General features: G+C 48.5%; 1 protein-coding gene across 1 annotated transcript in view; it reads left to right on the top strand.

Annotated features, from left to right (window-relative positions):
• Positions 1–19,122, top strand: part of LOC129705994 (leucine zipper protein 2-like) — a 156,216-nt gene that overhangs the window by 112,014 nt on the left and 25,080 nt on the right. The window contains exons 2-3 of the mRNA XM_055649964.1: positions 4,532–4,649; positions 9,484–9,554. Coding sequence (XP_055505939.1) covers positions 4,532–4,649; positions 9,484–9,554 — 189 coding nt within the window. The remainder of the gene's footprint in view (positions 1–4,531; positions 4,650–9,483; positions 9,555–19,122) is intronic.

Genomic DNA, 19,122 nt, shown 5'->3' with positions numbered 1-19,122 from the left:
ATTACAATCTCTCCCGCACACTTAAACCTCTACTACTACAGCAACATTCCCTTTATCATGTACCTACACACACTGTGTTTAAGAAGGAAGTGCAGATGCTGGAAAATCTATGGAGCGAAGGAAATAGGCAACGTTTTGGGCCGAAACCCTGAAGGAAATAGACAACGTTGCCTATCTCCTTCATGGTAGACAGAAATGCTGGAGAAACTCAGCGGGTGCAGCAGCATCTATGGAGCGGAGGAAATAGGCAACGTTTCGGGCCGAAACCCTTCCGGGTTTCGGCCCGAAACGTTGCCTATTTCCTTCAGGGTTTCGGCCCAAAACGTTGCCTATTTCCTTCGCTCCATAGATGCTGCTGCACCCGCTGAGTTTCTTTTTTTTTTTTTTTTTAATTAGAAGCACGGTAAATTACAATAATACACAACACATATGTCTTAATACATTTTTTGTTCCGCTTCATTTTTTGAGCTTTAAGAAAAAGATAGAAGTAGAGAAAGTAAAGACAGTGCGCAAGAGTCGTGAAGGTGCAGGAGAGTGTTGAGAAAGGAAAGTCCCTTAGAAAAGGGATAATTTGTAATTTCCTGTAAAGGATTATTAAAGGTTATTCACTTCAAAAGAAGTTAGAGAAGGAAGTAAAGAAAGAAAGTGGACCCTAGAAAAGAAGGAAAGAGAAAGGAGAAACAATCGCTCTATTAAAACATTAAACTCCGCAGAAAGGGGACGACCAACCAAGTCTGTTTTTGTTGTTTTATGGGTTTTTTTACCCCCCGTTGCCAGATCCTGGTACCTTTTATTTATTTATTTACTTATTTATTTTTAAAATTACTATTGCACCTCATGCTTGTAATAGTTCCAAAAACGTAGACCACGTCTTTTGGAAGTGGTCTGCTTTACCTGCTAAGAGGAATCTCATCTCTTCCAGATGTAGTGTTTCAAACATATTTGATATCCACAATTTTATTGTTGGTGTGGGCGTATTTTTCCAGAATTTAAGTATGAGCTTTGTTCCCCATTATTAGCCCGTTGAGTTTCTCCAGCCCTTTTGTCTATCTACACACTGTAAACGGCTCGATTGTAATCACGTACCGTCTTTCGGCCGACTGGATAGTACGCAACAAAAAGCCCTTCACTGTGCACGTGACAATGAACTAAACTGAACTGAACTAATGGCATATCGACAAGCGGGTGGGAGTTTGGGAACAGGCGAGCAATGTTCAGGTTGCTGTCGATGCCAGCTGTCCCTGGCGCAGACGGATCCGCCAACTGTACAGGGTTTTCTGTTGGAAGGTCATCTCCTGGTGGTGGTCTCAACAGGAGGCCTCCCAGTGCACGGAGTGTGCGGCACTCATAGAACGGCTTCGCCAGGGGGGGGGCAAACTCCCACCCCCAACTCACCATCCATCATTGGTGGCCGACAAGGAAAAGGGGAGATGCAGCGAGACCTGGGTGTCATGGTACACCAGTCATTGAAAGTAGGCATGCAGGTGCAGCAGGCAGTGAAGAAAGCGAATGGTATGTTAGCTTTCATAGCAAAGGGATTTGAGTATAGGAGCAGGGAGGTTCTACTACAGTTGTACAGGGTCTTGGTGAGACCACACCTGGAGTATTGCGTACAGTTTTGGTCTCCAAATCTGAGGAAGGACATTATTGCCATAGAGGGAGTGCAGAGAAGGTTCACCAGACTGATTCCTGGGACTGATTCCTAAGGCCGCACCGGGCGTTGTAGGGCCCCCCTTCAGAGTGACTTGGAGGGGGGCCTTACAACGCCCGGCGCGGCCTTAATTTGCCGCGGACTAGCGCCTGCCGGGGGCTTTGACCTCGACTTCGGGAGGGAAATGGAGTGCAGGGGAGAGACAAGAACTTTGCCTTCCATCACAGTGAGGAGGAGAGCCACTGTGATGGATGTTTATGTGATTAGTGTTGGTGTGTGTTTTGGTTCTGGTTCTTTTATTGTATTGTATGGCTGCAGAAACTACATTTCGTTTGAACCTCTTGTGAGGCTCAAATGACAAATAAAGGTATTGTATTGTATGTCAGGACTGTCTTATGAAGAAAGACTGGATAGACTTGGTTTGTACTCTCTAGAATTTAGGAGATTGAGAGGGGATCTTATAGAAACTTACAAAATTCTTAAGGGGTTGGACAGGCTAGATGCAGGACAAGGGGTCACAGTTTAAGGACAAGGGGGAAATCCTTTAAAACCGAGATGAGAAGAACTTTTTTCACACAGAGAGTGGTGAATCTCTGGAACTCTCTGCCACAGAGGGTAGTTGAGGCCACAGTTCATTGGCTATATTTAAGAAGGAGTTAGATGTGGCCCTTGTGGCTAAGGGGATCAGGGGGTATGGAGAGAAGGCAGGTACGGGATACTGAGTTGGACAATCAGCCATGATCATATTGAATGGCGGTGCAGGCTCGAAGGGCCGAATGGCCTCTACTCCTGCACCTACTTTCTATTTCTATGTTTCTATGGAGCTGGAGACAACGGAGTCAAAGTGAACACTTGATGGGACCAATCCACGAACCTACAGAGAAAGGTTGAACAAGTTAGGTCTTTATTCTCTGGAGCGCAGAAGGTTAAGGGGGGACTTGATAGACGTCTTTAAAATGATGAGAGGGATAGACAGAGTTGACGTGGATAAGTGTTTTTCCATTGAGAGTAGGGAAGATTCAAACAAGAGGACATGATTTGAGAATTAAGGGACAGAAGTTTAGGGGTAACATGAGGGGGAACCTCTTTACTCAGAGAGTGGTGGCTGTGTGTAGAATGAGCTTCCAGTGGAAGTGGTGGAGGCAGGTTCGATTTTATCATGTAAAAATAAATTGGATGGGTATATGGACGGGAAAGGAATGGAGGGTTATGGTCTGAGCGCAGGTAGATGGGACTAGGGGAGAGTAAGTGTTCGGCATGGACTAGAGGGGCCGAGATGGCCTGTTTCCGTGCTGTAATTGTTATATGGTGACATGGTACCGTGGGTATGGGTGGTCCATCCAATGGTTGTGCCAAGTTGGGCCACGAAGAGTCCACCAGCTGGTGGAACAATGGGGAACAGCTGATGGAACAATGGGCGGTGCCTCTGCCAATCTTAGCCCAGGCAACAGTAGGCATTGGGACTTTGAGGGACCTGGGTAGTGGCAACAGATGCACTTGCAGAAGGATCACCCCAGGAAAAAGGCATGGCAGATGGTCAGAGCCTAGAAAAGCAACAGCCTCTCACTACAGCGCTTCAGGATAGCAGAATGCAATCGCGCATTTTGTTTTTAAGAAGGAACTGGAGATGCCGGTTTGATCCGAAGATAGACACAAAAAGCTGGAGTACCTCAGCGGGACAGGCAGCATCTCTGGTGAGAAGGAATGAGTGACGTTTCGGGTTGAGGCTGGTTAGGGATGAGGGAAATGAGAGAAATAAAACGATGAAAGAACAACAAATGAAAGATAAGCAAAAAAGTTACGATGGTGAAGGAAACGGGCCGTTGTGAGCTGTTTGTTGGGTGAGAACGAGAAGCTGGTGCCACTTGGGTGGGGGAGGGATAGAGAGAGAGGGAATGCCGGTGTTATTTGAAGTGAGAGAAGTCAATATTCATGCCACTGGGCTGTAAGTTGCACAGCATAGGCCGGCTCAGCTCAAACTGTGAAGGAACAAACTACAGAGTGTTCAAGAAGGAACTGTGCAGATGCTGGAAGATCGAAGGTACACAAAATTGCTGGAGAAACTCAGCGGGTGCAGCAGCATCTATGGAGCGAAGAAAATAGGCGACGTTTTCGGGCCGAAACCCTTCTTCAGACTGATGGGGGGTGAGAGGGGAGAAGGAAGGAAAAGGGGAGGAGGAGGAGCCCGAGGGCGGGGGGATGGGAGGAGACAGCTCGAGGGTTAAGGAAGGGGAGGAGACAGCAAGGGCTAGCAAAATTGGGAGAATTCAACACTCATGCCATCAGGATGCAAGCTGCCCAGGCGGAATATGATGCTGGTTTATACCCAAGACCGACACAAAATGCTGGAGTAACCCAGCCAGACAGGCAGCATCTCTGGAGAAAAGAATGGGTGAAGTTTTGGTTCGAGACCCTTCTTCAACCTAAACATTGCCCATAAACAGCAGCCGTTCCTTCTCTCCAGAGATGTTGCCTGTCCCGTTGAGTTACTCCAGTATTTTGTGTCTATCTGTGTGCATGTTGTGCCATGGCCATAATTCAGCTATAAATGTTTTTGCCTCTCTGGGGCTTTATGTATCTCTGCACTGGGTCTGTTATGTATTTGTTGAGAGTAGTAGAGGAACAGCCTTATACCCCTGTCCCACGGTACGAGTTCATTCCAAGAGTACTCCCGAGTTTGCCCTGATTCGAACTCGGAGATTTACCGTAATGGCCACTCGTCGGTACTCGGGGCTCTCGTGGACATTTTTCAACATGTTGAAAAATCTTCACGAGTCTTCCCGTGCTTACCTGCCGTTAGCGAGTCTTCCCCGAGTGGCTGCTGTTAGCTTGTGTCTCTAAACTTCTTATTTTAGTTCTTCCATCTTTCCTGTTCTTTAGACGGGGTTACGATGATCTGGAACGGAAGCTCAAAAAGATTTCAACGGAAAAAAGCAGCTTCCTTCAGCAACTCTCCAAATCAACGCCAGACCGACAAGGAATGAAGGGAAGCCTCCAGGTTAGACAACGTCAACACGGCTAACCGCGCATAAGATATCCCTCCAAGATGGCGCCCAGCCCTGGCCATCAATCCGCACGCTGGCCACAGAAGCTGATCTATAATCACATATTACAATCGCCCCACAGTCTTAAATCTCCACTCCCACACCAACATTACTTACGTGAACTGTGTTCCCTTTAGTTTAAGGTAGACGAAAGTGCTGGAGAAACTTAGCGGGTGCAGCAGCATCTATGGAGCGAAGGAAATAGGCAACGTTTCGGGCCGAAACTCGGAAGGAAATAGGCAACCTTTTCGGTCCGAAACCCGGAAGGAAATAGGCAACGTTTCGGGCCGAAACCCGGAAGGAAATAGGCAACGTTTCGGGCCGAAACCCGGAAGGAAATAGGCAACGTTTCGGGCCGAAACCCGGAAGGAAATAGGCAACGTTTCGGGCCGAAACCCGGAAGGAAATAGGCAACGTTTCGGTCCAAAACCCGGAAGGAAATAGGCAACATTTCGGGCCGAAACCCGGAAGGAAATAGGCAACGTTTCGGTCCAAAACCCAGAAGGAAATAGGCAACGTTTTGGGCCGAAACCCGGAAGGAAATAGGCAACGTTTCGGGCCGAAACCCAAAGGGTTTCGGCCCGAAACGTTGCCTATTTCCTTCGCTCCATAGATGCTTCTGCACCCGCTGAGTTTCTCCAGCATATTTGTCTACCTTCGATTTTCCAACATCTGCAGTTCCTTCTTAAACAATTCCGTTTAGTTTAGTTTAGTTTAGTTTAGTCTAGAGATACAGCACGGAACCAGGCCCTTCGGCCTACCGAGTCAGCGCTGACCAGCGATCACCCCGCAAATTAACGCTATCTTACACACACTAGGGACAATTTACACACATACACCAAGCCAATTGGCCTACAAACTTGTACGTCTTTGGAGTGTGGGAGGAAACCGAAGCTCTCGGAGAAAACCCACGCAGGTCACGGGGAGAACGTGCAAACTCCGTACAGACAGCACCCGTGGACAGGATCGAACCCGGGTCTCTGGCGCTGTGAGGCAGCAACTCTACCGCGGCGAGAGTTTTGTTTAGTTTGTTGTCACGTGTATCGAGACACAGCGACAACGTTTTATCCCACATCTCAAAGACGTGCGGGTTTTTGTAGGTCAATCGACTGTCTGCAAAATTGCCCCCTAGTGTGTCGGGCGTGGATGAGAAAATGGGAAAACATAGAACTAGTGTGAACAGGTGGATCGATGGTCGGCGTGGACCTGTTTCCACGCTGTATCTCTAAAAAAAAACTACTGAGGTTTACCTGGCACTTGTTAAAGGGGCTGTCCCACTGTACAAGTTAATTCAAGAGTTCACCTGAGTTTCCCCTGATTCAAACTCGGAGAATTACGGTAATGGCCGCTCGTAGGTAATCGGGGCTCTCGTGGACATTTTTCAACAAGTTGAAAAACCTTCACGAGTCTTCCCGAGCTTACCGCGTTTCCCGAGTACCTGCCGTTAGCGTTACGAGCCGCTAAGAGACGTCCCGAAGCTCCGACGTACCCGCTACGAACATTCTACGTGCTTACCACAAGTTTGATTATTTTTTTAAGTCGGGAGAGCTCTTGAATTACCTCGTGCAGTGGGACGGCCCCTTAAGTATCTAGATTCTGCATTTTGAGTACGGGGCAGACTCAGGAAGTCGGTGTTCAAGATGAGCTCAGTACTTTAATGAAAGCCAGTAAGTGCCATGCAGCTGTGACAAGAGATTCAGAACGTTTTGGATCAGTAACCTTTCATCAAGATGGAAATGCAGCTTTCAAAGAGATTCAAGTGGTCATTGAGTTGAAACTTGAATTCTCTTTCCTTGGGTTTTTTTTCCCCTCGCAATTGTTGCACAGACTGCCGTGTATTTACAGGATTTTCAGGTTTTATTTTGGACATCAGCTATTTCGTGTCAGCAGCAACGTTTCACATGGAACCCAGCAGAAAATATAAATGTACCAAAATGTTAAAAAAAAAACACAGACTTCAGAGAGAAAGCAGGAGAATGGGGTTGAGAGGGAGAGATAGATCAGCCATGATTGACAATAGACTATAGGTGCAGGAGTAGTAGGTCATTCCCTTCGAGCCAGCACCGCCATTCAATGTGATAATGGCTGATCATCCCCAATCAGTACCCCGTTCCTGCCTTTTCCCCATATCCCCTGACTCTGCTATCTTTAAGAGCTCTATCTAGCTCTGTCTTGAAAGTATCCAGAGAACCAGCCTCCACCGCCCTCTGAGGCAGAGAATAGAGGCAGAGAATTCCACAGACTCACAACTCTCTGTGTGAAAAAGTGTTTCCTCGTCTCAGTTCTAAATGGCTTACCCCTTATTCCTAAACTGTGGCCCCTGGTTCTGGAGTCTCCCAACATCGGGAACATGTTTCCTGCCTCTAGCGTGTCCAAGCCCTTAATAATCGTATATGTTTCAATAAGATCCCCTCACATCCTTCTAAACTCCAGAGTGTACAAGCCCAGCCGCTCCATTCTCTCAGCATACGACAGTCCCGCCATCCCGGGAATTAACCTTGTAAACCCACGCTGCACTCCCTCAATAACAAGAATGTCCTTCCTCAAATTAGGGGACCAAAATTGCACACAATACTCCAGGTGTGGTCTCACTAGGGCCCTGTACAACTGCAGAAGGACCTCTTTGCTCCTATACTCTTGTTAAAAAGGCCAACATGCCATTCGCTTTCTTCACTGCCTGCTGTACCTGCATGCTTACTTTCATTGACTGATGAACAAGGGCACCCAGATCCCGTTGTACTTCCCCTTTTCCCAACTTGACACCATTTAGATAGTAATCTGCCTTCCTGTTTTTGCTACCAAGAGGGATAACCTCACGTTTATCCACATTAAACTGCATATGCCATGGCGGATTTGAATGGATGGGCTGAATGGCCTAATTCTTTCCTATCACATGAACTTTATAAATTCATGTAAAGTGATTTGCTTATCTTGTTGGTAGATTTGTGATTGGCTGACCCACAGAGGTTTAGATTAGATTAGAGGGGCTGCATAGATACAGGCCCTTCGGCCCATCGAGTCCACGCCGACCATCGATCACCCGTTCACACTAGTTCTATGTTATCACAGTTTCCCCACACACTTACAGAGGGCCGATTAACCTACAAACCCGCACGTCTTTGTGTTGTGGGAGGAACAGTGGAAGTCGCAGTGGAATCGTGCAAACTCTGCACAGACAGCACTCAAGGTCGGGATCGAACCTGTGTCTCAGGCGCTGTGAATCAGCAGCTCTACCAGCTGCACCACTATAATGCATATGTATCTAGGGACAAATTCCCGACAGCTATTCGTTGACCGACTGGGCCGTGACTGGATGAATGATGAGTTGGCCCGGGGTGCTGGACTGCACACAAAGTCCAGCCGGCGGGGCCAGCTGAGGAGTTTTGGCCCGGGCCGCGCAATGTCGCGCGCAAAGTCAGGCAGCCCGTCCAACTCATGAACCGATGTTCGGCCGTGAGAAGGAGGGGTGGTGGTGGTGGTGGTGGTGTCGGCTGTAAGCGAAGGTCCGAAGGTCGGACAGCTGGCCGGGCTGCCGACCGACCGACGGGGCCACGGGCGAGGCGCTGCTGCTGCTGCACTCCGTGAGCTGCACTACGTCGGGATGGGTGAGGCGGGGCCGGGCGCGGCGCAGTCAAATACGGGACAAGGGCGGTCCCATGTGGGACAAACCAATTTAGCCCAATATACGGGATGTCCCGGCTAATACGGGACAGTTGGCAACACTACATCCATCCGTAGGAACAGTGAAGAGAAGAGTGGGATCTGTGGAGTGCACGCATTTAACATTTAAATTTCACTTTCACTCAGTTTCAGTTTAGTTTATTGTCACGTGTGTCGAGGTACAGTGAAAAACCTTTGTTGCGTGCTATCCAGTTAGCGGAAAGACAATACATGTTCTGGCTGCAATTCAAACATGAAACAATATGCCGTCCAATGCAAGCATTTCATGTTGACCAATGTTTTTGTCCACAGCAACAGGAATCAGGTTAGAAAATACTTTCGTTTAGTTTAGAGATACAGCACAGAAACAGACCCTTCGGCCCACCCAGTCCGTGCTGATCAGCGATCCCCGCACACATAAGGGCCTGTCCCACTTGGCCGTCATTTGCGCGCCATTTACGCACGGGTAGCGTGTGGGTAGCGCGGGAAGGGCGCATGGAGAGGCGTGGAGGATCTGGAGAAGGGTTCTGGAAATAGGCAACGTTTTGGGCCGAAACCCGGAAGGGTTTCGGCCCAAAACGTTGCCTATTTCCTTCGCTCCATAGATGCTGCCCCACCCTCTGAGTTTCTCCAGCATTTTTGTCTACCTTCGATTTTCCAGCATCTGCAGTTCCTTCTTAAGCAGGATTATTAAGGGTTTGGACACGCTAGCGGCAGGAATCATGTTCCTGATGTTGGGGGAGTCCTGAACATGGGGCCGCAGTTTAAGAATAAGGGGTAGGCCATTTAGAAAGGAGATGAGGGAATTCTTTTTCACATAGAGAGTTATGAGTGTGGAATTCTCTTCCTCAGAGGATGGTGGGGGCCAGTTCTCTGGATGCTTTTAAGAGAGAGTTAGATATAGCTCCTAAAGATAGCGGAGTCGGGGGATATGGGGGGAAGGCAGGAACGGGGTACTGATTGTGGATGATCAGCCATGATCACGTTGAATGGCGGTGCTGGCTCGAAGGGCCGAATGGCCTACTCCTGCTCCTATTGCCTATTGCCTATGAATGATTTTGCCACGATGTTTGATTTGTGAAGCCCTTTCTGACTACAACATTTATTCCTTTGCAAACTCCTCGACAGTCCTTGAAAACGGATGGGACGGTTACCAAAAACGACGTGCAGGAACTACTGGAGATAAGCCAGAAGCAGAAGTGAGTGTTGGACTTTTCATTATGCTTTAGCTGAAGCAACAACCTTCTTGCAGTAATAATGTGCAAATACATTGATAATATTATCCTCAGTTGTAGTTCTGAGATTTCAATCAATACTGTGTTTACTCCTGTTGTAACTTTTCCTGTTGCTGAGACTCAGACCACGGGACGGTCACGGTGGTGCAGCGGTAGAGTTGCGGACTTACAGCGTTTGCAGCGCCGGAGACCCGGGTTCGATCCCAATTACGGGCGCTACTTGTACTGAGTTTGTACGTTCTCCCCGTAACTTGTGTGGGTTTTCTCCGAGATCTTTTGTTTCCCCCCACACTCCAAAGGCGTGCAGGTTTGTAGGTTAATTGGGTTGGTGTATGTGCAAAATTGCCCTGATGTGTGTAGGGGCAATGTGCGGGGATCGCTGGTCGGCGCGGACTCAGAGGGCCGAAGGGCCTGTTTCCGCGCTGTATCTCTAAACTTAAGAAAATTAGACTAAATCATTTACAGTCAGTGCAGACACGAGGAACTGCAGGTGCTGGTTCGCCAAAAAAAGTCACGGAGTGCTGGAGTCAGTGCGTCCCTCAGCACGTACTCCTGCAGTCTGCAGCGGGCCAGTCGGCAACATTCCCCGATGGACATCTCGCTCCGCTGGGAGACCAACGAGGGTCGGGCCGACCAAAGAGCATCTTTCACGGAGTTGACGACCTCCCAGCAGCACTGGACGTCCATCTCCGAATGTGTCCCTGGGGACAGTCCGTCAACCACAGAGTCCTCTGTTACTGTTCGGGAGAAACCGTGTAGAAAAGAACTGCAGATGCTGGTTTAAATCGAAGGGAGAAACAAAAAGCTGGGGTAACTCAGCGGGACAGGCAGCATCTCTGGAGAGAAGGAACGGGTGACGTTCCGGGTCGAGACCCTTACATTCTTCTCTAGGCTGGCTCCAGTTCCCTGGGGAAGGATTCTCACACAGGTTCCTCATTACGTTATCGTGGTCTTACTAATGCTATGCCATCTCCTAACGTTTCTTCCAATCCATAGTGGAGCATATCAGTGCAGTAAATAGGTCATAAGGTCATAGGTGATAGGAGCAGAATTAGGCCATTCGGCCCATCAAGTCTACTCCACCATTCAATCATGGCTGATCTATCTCTCCCCCCTAACCCCATTCTCCTGCCTTCTCCCCGTAACCTCTGAGACCCGTAATAATCAAGAAATCTATCTATGGGCGGCGCGGCTCTGGCCAGCAGCGGCCTCTGCAGTCTGTCCGCGTTTTATTACTTTCTGTCTGTGTTTTAATGTAGTTTTTGTTATTTTTTGTTGGGGTGTGTGTGTGGGGGGTGGGGGTGGGGGTGGGAGGGGGGGGGAAACTTTTTAAATCTCTACCTGCACTGGAGACCCGACCTTTCTCGTCGGGTTTCCGTTGTCGTTGGGGCTGCAACGAGGAGCGGCCTCCAACAGGAAGAAGCCGGGGACTCTGGTGCTACAACTCACCGTCGCCGTCGCGGGGCTGGCCGAGTCCGGAACGGTTGGAGCGGTGGAGGAGCGCTGCTACTGCTGCTGCTGCTGCTGCTGCTACCGGAGAGTCGGAGGCTCCAACGGCAGGTCTGTGGACGGCGGCACCGGGAGCCCGCGGGTCCCTGGAGGGAGACGGCTTTTCAGGGCTCTCGCAGCGGCGACTTCTCCCGCCCGAGTTGCGGGGTTGAAGAGCTCCTGGAGCGGGGCCTAACATCACCGCCCCGCGCGGCTGGGAATGGCCGCGGGACTTTGCGAGCGCACACCGGGGGCTCTAACACCAAGACCCGGTGTGCGACCTCGCACCACCCGGCGTGGCTTTAATGGCCGCGGGACAATCGCCATCGCCAGCCGGGGGGCTTGACTTTGACTCTGACATGGGGGGGGGGGGGAGAGTGCAGTGGAGAAATACGTTTATTTGGCCTTCCATCACAGCGATGTGATGGATGTTTATGTAAATTATGTTGTGTCTTGGGTCTATGTGTTTGTAATATATGGCTGCAGAAACGGCATTTCGTTTGGACCTCAAGGGGTCCAAATGACAATAAATTTGTATCTTGTATCTTATCTTATCTCTGCCTTAAAAAAAATATCCATTAACTTGGCCTCCACAGCCACCTGTGGGAATAAATTCCACGGGAATATAAATGGAATATTAAATATGAAAACATTGGATTCCATTGCTATGGCTCCCTTATTTTTCTTCATTTCTATAATTCGGGTGCATATTTTAAAGATTGATAGCGAACACCATAATCAAATAAAATTCAAATCGTAAAATCCTCACCAAAACCAGACATTTTTTTTCTTAATGTCCCTTTTCGTCAAGGCTTTGACATTTTGGCCACGGACTTTCGCTCGTACAGATGCAATGTAACGTGCCAAATAATGGGTGGAATAGAGACAAGTTTGTCTGATATTGTCAGAATTCATGATTGTGCTGTGAATTTAATTAGCTTACCATGTCTGCGAGCATTCTGTAAAATCCATACATTTTTTTAGCAGTGTAACTTGAGCTGTACTTCAGCAGACAAAAATAGGTAATTCAAATATTGGATTTGAGCTTACATCTTGAATTGTAGTTTTATATCGTTAGGCATCCATATTAAACTAAGTCTTAAGAACTTAATATTCATAAACCAAGCTCTGGTGCTAGAAAGGCCTCAAGGCTTTCAATTCTGTAATAGTAACCTTGTCAACGAGGCGTGTTCTGTGCATAAATATGGCTTCTAATCGAAATATATCCTCGGAGAACTCATTAAATAGTCTAATAAACTTAGTACTGACGATTTGTTGGTGTGGTTGAATTAGGGGGATAATCATCCTACCACAACCAGAGAGCAGTGCTGAACTAGTGTCTACCTCATTGGTGACCCTCGGACTATCCTTGATCGGACTTTGCTGGCTTCACCTTGCGCTAAACGTTATTCTGGGTGTGGGAGATTACAACTTGGCTGCACAATCAAATCAGATCAAATAGAACAAGTTGTCCTCTCATTTACAATACAATACAATACAATACAATACCATTTATTTGTCATTTGAACCTCACATGAATTTGGTTTCTGCAGTCATACAAGGAAAGAACCAAGACACACACACCAACACAATTTACACCAACATCCATCACAGTAAATCTCCACCTCACTGTGATGGAAGGCAAAGTCTTGTCTCTCCCCTGCTCTCCATTCTTCTCCCGATGTCAAAGTCAAAGCCCCCGGCAGGCGCTAGGAAGTCCCGCAGCCACTTAAAGCCGCGCCGGAGCGATGTAAGGCCCTGCTCCGGGTCTTACAATGACACCAAGCCAAATCACCTACAAACCTGTACATCTTTGGGGTGTGGGAGGGAAACCCAAGCACCCGGAGAAAACCCACACAGGTTCAGAGTCAAGAGAGTTTTATTGTCATGTGTCCCAGATAGAACAATGAAATTCTTGCTTGCTGCAGCACAACAGAAAATGTAAACATAGTACACTGTAAACAATACAATAAATGTAGAAAAATAAAGTTCAGTGTGTATATATACACTTACTCACAAATACACACATACATATATATATATATATAATCACAGGGAGAATGTACAAACTCCACACAGAGAGTTGTGAGTGTGTGGAATTATCCGCCTCAGAGGGCGGTGGAGGCTGGATCTCTGGATGCTTTTAAGAGAGAGTTAGATAGAGTTCTTAGGGATAGCGGAGTAAAAACCCCTGTCCCACGGTGCGAGTTCATTCCAAGAGCTCTCCCGAGTTCCGAAAAAAATTCCTACTCGTGGTAAGCACGGAGAATGAACGTAGCGGGTACGTCGGAGCTTGGAAACGTTTCTTAGCGGCTCGTAACGCTAACGGCAGGTAAGCACGGGAAGACTCGTGAAGATTTTTCAACATGTTGAAAAATGTCCACGAGAGCCCCGAGTACCGACGAGCGGCCATTACCGTAAATCTCCGAGTTCGAATCAGGGCAAACTCGGGGAGAACTCTTGGAATGAACTCGTACAGTGGGACAGGGCCATTAGGGGATATGGGGAGAAGGCAGGAACGGGGTACAGATTGTGGATAATCAGCCAAGATCACATTGAATGGCGGTGCTGGCTCGAAGGGCCGAATGGCCTACTCCTGCACCTATTGCTGATAGCCTATTGTCTATTGACAGCACCCGTAGTCAGGATCGAACCGGGGTCTCTGGCGCTGTGAGGCAGCAACTCTACCGCTGCGCCACCGTGCCACCCTGGGACTACCAGGCATTAGTATGTTCAACATTGCTTTGTCCTTTACATCAGTATGCTTCTCCCTTAAGTAGAAGTCACTAACTGCCTGCAACAGACTGTAGGTTTGTAGCCAAACCCAAGCGAAGTAGGTTTTCCACAATCGTTGCTCTCCAAACAATTCACTGGATATCTGTTTCCCTCGAATGTTCAGCAGGGAACATTAAATGTCATCTTCTGATGCACCAGAGCTGGATGGCATTTCTGCATTCTCCCCCCCCCCGCCCCTTCAGTTTTCTCTACGGCTAAATAAAGTTAGATTACCGAAGGATGGCTGAATTCCAATTAGGCAGCTGGGATGCAGAGTTTACTCGTCAAGCCTTCACAGTCGGCAGAAGCACTAACATTTCCATTAAGTCACCTTCAGGAACAAAAGACAACTTATTCCCCAAGACCTGAGCGGCAGCTTCAGACAGCAGTGCAGAGGAACAGCTGCCTACCCACGTCAAATGCATCAGCTTTTTGTTCATCTTCACAAACTGAGGAAATCTTTTAAAGGTAGACAGAAATGCTGGAGAAACTCAGCGGGTGAGGCAGCATAGAAACATAGAGAATAGGTGCAGGAGTAGAGGCCATTCGGCCCTTCGAGCCTGCACCGCCATTCAATATGATCATGGCTGATCATCCAACTCAGTATCCTGTACCTGCCTTCTCTCCATACCCCCTGATACCTTTAGCCACAAGGGCCACATCTAACTCCCTCTTAAATATAGCCAATGAACTTGCCTCAACTACCTTCTATGGCAGAGAATTCCACAGATTCACCACTCTCTGTGTGAAAAATGTTTTCCTCATCTCGGTCCTGAAAGACATCGGGAACAATCTTCCTGCACCTAGCCTGTCCAACCCCTTAATAATTTCGTACGTTTCTGTAAGATCCCCCCTCAATCTTCTGAATTCCAGCAGACAGAGTTTTCCTCATCTCAGTCCTAAAAGATTTCCCCCTTATCCTTAAACTGTGACCCCTTGTTCTGGACTTCCCCAACATCGGGAACAATCTTCCTGCATCTAGCCTGTCCAACCCCTTAAAAATTTTGTAAGTTTCTATAAGATCCCCCTCTCAATCTTCTAAATTCTAGCGAGTACAAACCGAGTCTATCCAGTCGTTCTTCATATGAAAGTCCTGACATCCCAGGAATCAGTCTGAATAGGTGATGGTTTCGGGCCGAGACCCTTCTTCAGACTGAAATCATTTAGTTTGTTTGATAGATACAACACGGTAACAGGCCCTTTGGCCCACTGAGTCTGCTCCGACCAGCGATCCCCGCACACTTACACTATCCTGCAGAACATTGGCTAAATTGCTATGAGATATTTGCAGTCACTCTGATTGGCAATTTGCTACAGAAGCAATCCCTGGTGTCTAATTCCAGGCTAGTTGGGAAGCCATGACTGGTTATTCTAGTCTTTGTCACTGAGGAGTAAATGTGTTTAACATGCGTTCTGCGTGTTAGTGAACAATACGAACAATAATTATGAATGTAGAGCCATCATCTCTTTAAATTGCTGGAGTAACTCAGCAGGTCAGGTGGTGGGTGTATGGAACGAGCTGCCAGAGGAGGTCGTTGAGGCTGGGACTATCCCAACGTTTAAGAAACAGTTAGACAGGTACATGGATAGGACAGGTTTGGAGGGATATGGGCCTACCGCAGGCAAGAGGGACTAGTGTAGCTGGGACACGTTGGCCGGTGCGGGCAAGTTGGGCCGAAGGGCCTGTTTCCACACTGTATCACTCTGATCAAGAAGGCTCACCAGCGTCTCTTCTTCCTGAGGAGACTGAAGAAGGTCCATCTGTCTCCTCAGATCCTGGTGTACTTCTACCGCTGCACCATCGAGAGCATCCTTACCAACTGCATCACAGTATGGTATGGCAACTGCTCTGTCTCTGACCGGAAGGCATTGCAGAGGGTGGTGAAAATTGCCCAACGCATCACCGGTTCCTCGCTCCCCTCCATTGAGTCTGTCCAAAGCAAGCGTTGTCTGCGGAGGGCGCTCAGCATCGCCAAGGACTGCTCTCACCCCAACCATTGACTGTTTACCCTCCTACCATCCATCCAGGAGGCGCTACAGGTCTCTCCGTTGCCGAACCAGCAGGTCGAGGAACAGCTTCTTCCCGGCGGCTGTCACTCTACTCAACAACGTACCTCGGTGACTGCCAATCACCACCCCCCCCCCCCCGGAAACTTATTATTTTTATTCAAATCATTTGCTATGTCGCTCTTCCAGGGAGATGCTAAATGCATTTTGTTGTCTCTGTACTGTACACTGACAATGACAATTAAAATTGAATCTGAATCTGAATCTGAATCTATGACACTACGGCTCTTATCTCTGGAGAACATGGTTAGATGGTGTTTTGGATTGGGACACTTCTCCGGGTCTGAAGAAGAGTCTCGATCCAAAACATCACCCATCCCCGCTCTCCAAAGATGCTGCCTGTTCAACTGAGATACTCCAGCACTTTGTGTCTTTGTTCTAAACCAGCATCTGCAGTTCCTTCCTTCCCCTTTCACAAAGTACTCACGTAACGATCTGCTCTCGAGGCTGGGAATAATATTTTGTAGAAAACTCCAGAGATAGATTGTGAAGTGTCCTTGAATAAACGAGACACATTTTATTTGATGACACATATGTAATATGTATAACTCTGAAGCAGACTTCATTAGACATAAAGAATCTCAAATGGGCACAAGAGATATCATCCACTTACCCACTGGTTCAATGCTACTTTATTATTAACATGTATCTAGGTAGAGTGAAAATCCCTCACTGCATGCAGTTCAGTAAAACCTTACACATCAATCAATCAATCAATCAATTTTATTTGTATAGCACATTTAAAAACAACTCACGTTGACCAATGTGTTGTATATCAGCGCTGGCACTAATGTGCTACTTACAATGGTACACAGAGCTAATACATACTACATACATACACTGTTTACTGCGCCCCCTCAGAGGGCATCAAAAACACTAGGGCGTAGAAATAGGTTTTGAGCCTCGACTTAAAGGAGTTGATGGAGGGGGCAGTTATGATGAACAGAGGGATGCTGTTCCACAGTCTAGGAGCTGCAACCGCAAAAGCGTGGTCACCCCTGAGCTTAAACCTGGACCGCGGGATAGTCAGTAGCCCCAAGTTGGCCAACCTGAGGGACCTGGAGGTAGAATGGTGGGTTAGCAGATTTTTGATATAGAGGGTGGGGGCAAGCCCGTTAAGGGCTTTGTATACAAATAAGTGGAGCTTGAAGTTGGTTCTGTACTGGACTTGGAGCCAGTTGAGAGAGGCCAGAATTGGGGTACCCGTCAGAAGTCTCGCTGCGGCGTTTTGAACCGATTGCAGGCGGGACAGGGATGATTGCCTGATGCCAGTGTATAGGGAGTTGCTGTAGTCAAGGCGGGAGGAGATGAGTGTAAGAGTGTATCAAAATAATTTAATTAATTAGGATCATGATACAAACCAAAACCATGGTGACACACACATTACCAAATCACCAAATTATTCAGACACTGATGGGCCTGTCCCACTTCGCCAATTTTTTTAGGCGACTGCCGGTGATTGTCACAGCCGTAGCGGGTCGGCGATAAAACGGCGACCAGACCCTCCACTACGACAATGTCTACAACAACTTACCACCTAGTCGACGTCAAGCTACGGCAAGCTACCGACAACCGACGACCCATTAGGACGTCCACCCGCGACAACCTACGTCCACCCGTGACAAGGTGCGACAATTCAGTCGCCGGTACCTGCCGCCGGTTGGCGTAGGTAGTCGCCAATGGAATTCACCGGTCTGCACCGCCGACAATCTACGACAGCGCCCACGCCAGGAGAAGTCACGCTACGCTCATTGGCGTCAAACCCACGAATGACTCTGGAAAGTTTTGAACATTTCAAAATCCAGCGGTGGCCAGAAAGACGCCACGACTCTTTGGGCGACTGAGGAGACGACTCACGACCGTACAGGCGACACCCCAGCGACCATGTCTAGTCTGTAGTCGCCTATAAAAGGGGGACAGGGGCATGAATTTCCAAACAACTACATTATGTTACAAATATGCTAAATAACTACTGTACGACTATGTCGCTGTCTATCACCACCCAGGCTCAGACGTAACCGCGGTAAAGGGGCAAGCATCTGGCTCGGGCAAAGCCCTCTTCCGCCTGGTGCCGTGACTGGCAGATGGTCCATATCCCTCCAAACCTATCCAACCCATGTACCTGTGTAACTGTTTCTTCAACATCAGGATAGTCCCAGCCTCGACCACCTCCTCTGGCAGCTCGTTCGATACATCAACCACACTTTGTATGTCACCATGTTTCCGCTGCCACCTTGTACGCTTCTAGTCCAAAGTTGTTAAAAGTGTAGGGTCTTAGCTTGGCTGCGTAGGCCCGTTGTCATGGTGACGGCATGGGGCGGGAGATGCTGGGGCCTGGCCTGGCGATGTTGTTGGTGTCCTCCATCACTCCGTGCCTCCTGCAGCTGCCCATCGGAAAAAGGTTGAGTTTAGAGATATAGTGCGGAACCAGGCCCTTCGACCCACCGAGTCCATGCTGATCCACGACCCCCGCATATTAACACTACCCCACACACACACCAGGGACAATTTTCACATACACCAAGCCAACTACCCCAAAGAAGGGTCTCGATCCGAAACGTCACCCATTTCTTCTCTCCAGAGATGCTGCCTGTCCCGCTGAGTTACTCCAGCATTTTGTGTCTACCTTTCATTAACCTACAAACCTGTACGTCTTTGGAGTGTGGGAGGAAACCAAAGATCTCGGAGAAAACAAACGCAGGTGATGGGGAGAACGTACAAACTCCGTGCAAACTCCGTACAGACAGCACCCGTAGTTGGGATTGAACCGGGGTCTCCGTCGCTGCCAGCGCTGTAAGGCAACAAATCTACCGCTGCGCCGACAGTGTGTCCCGTACATTTGTTCACCACTGTTTAAGGATGGGAAGACTCAGAGAGCCTGCAGTGCATGCCCGTAGCGTAACATGCTCACTGTAGAGTAACATGTTTGTTTTTATGTTCTTCGATTTGTTTTATGTGGGGGAGGGGATCGGGGGAAACTTTATTTTCAAGATCTTACCTTCCCGGAGAAGTGATCAATATTCGGATCCCATTCTCCGGGCTCTGCGGCCTACCATCGCTGGAGCTGGAGGCCTCCTCGGACTGTCGTAGGCCCCACCGCGGGGCGCGGACTCAACATCAGAGTGGATCCCTTGCCTGGGTTCGCTCCCACTGCGGCCTGTGGACTTACCATCGAGGGCTCGCAGTCTCGGGTGAGGCCGAG

Source organism: Leucoraja erinacea, chromosome 18 (genome assembly GCF_028641065.1).
Source record: "Leucoraja erinacea ecotype New England chromosome 18, Leri_hhj_1, whole genome shotgun sequence".
Lineage (NCBI taxonomy): Eukaryota > Metazoa > Chordata > Chondrichthyes > Rajiformes > Rajidae > Leucoraja > Leucoraja erinaceus.
The sequence above is the reverse complement of the archived record's forward strand: the minus strand, read 5'-3'. Positions and strand labels throughout refer to the sequence as shown.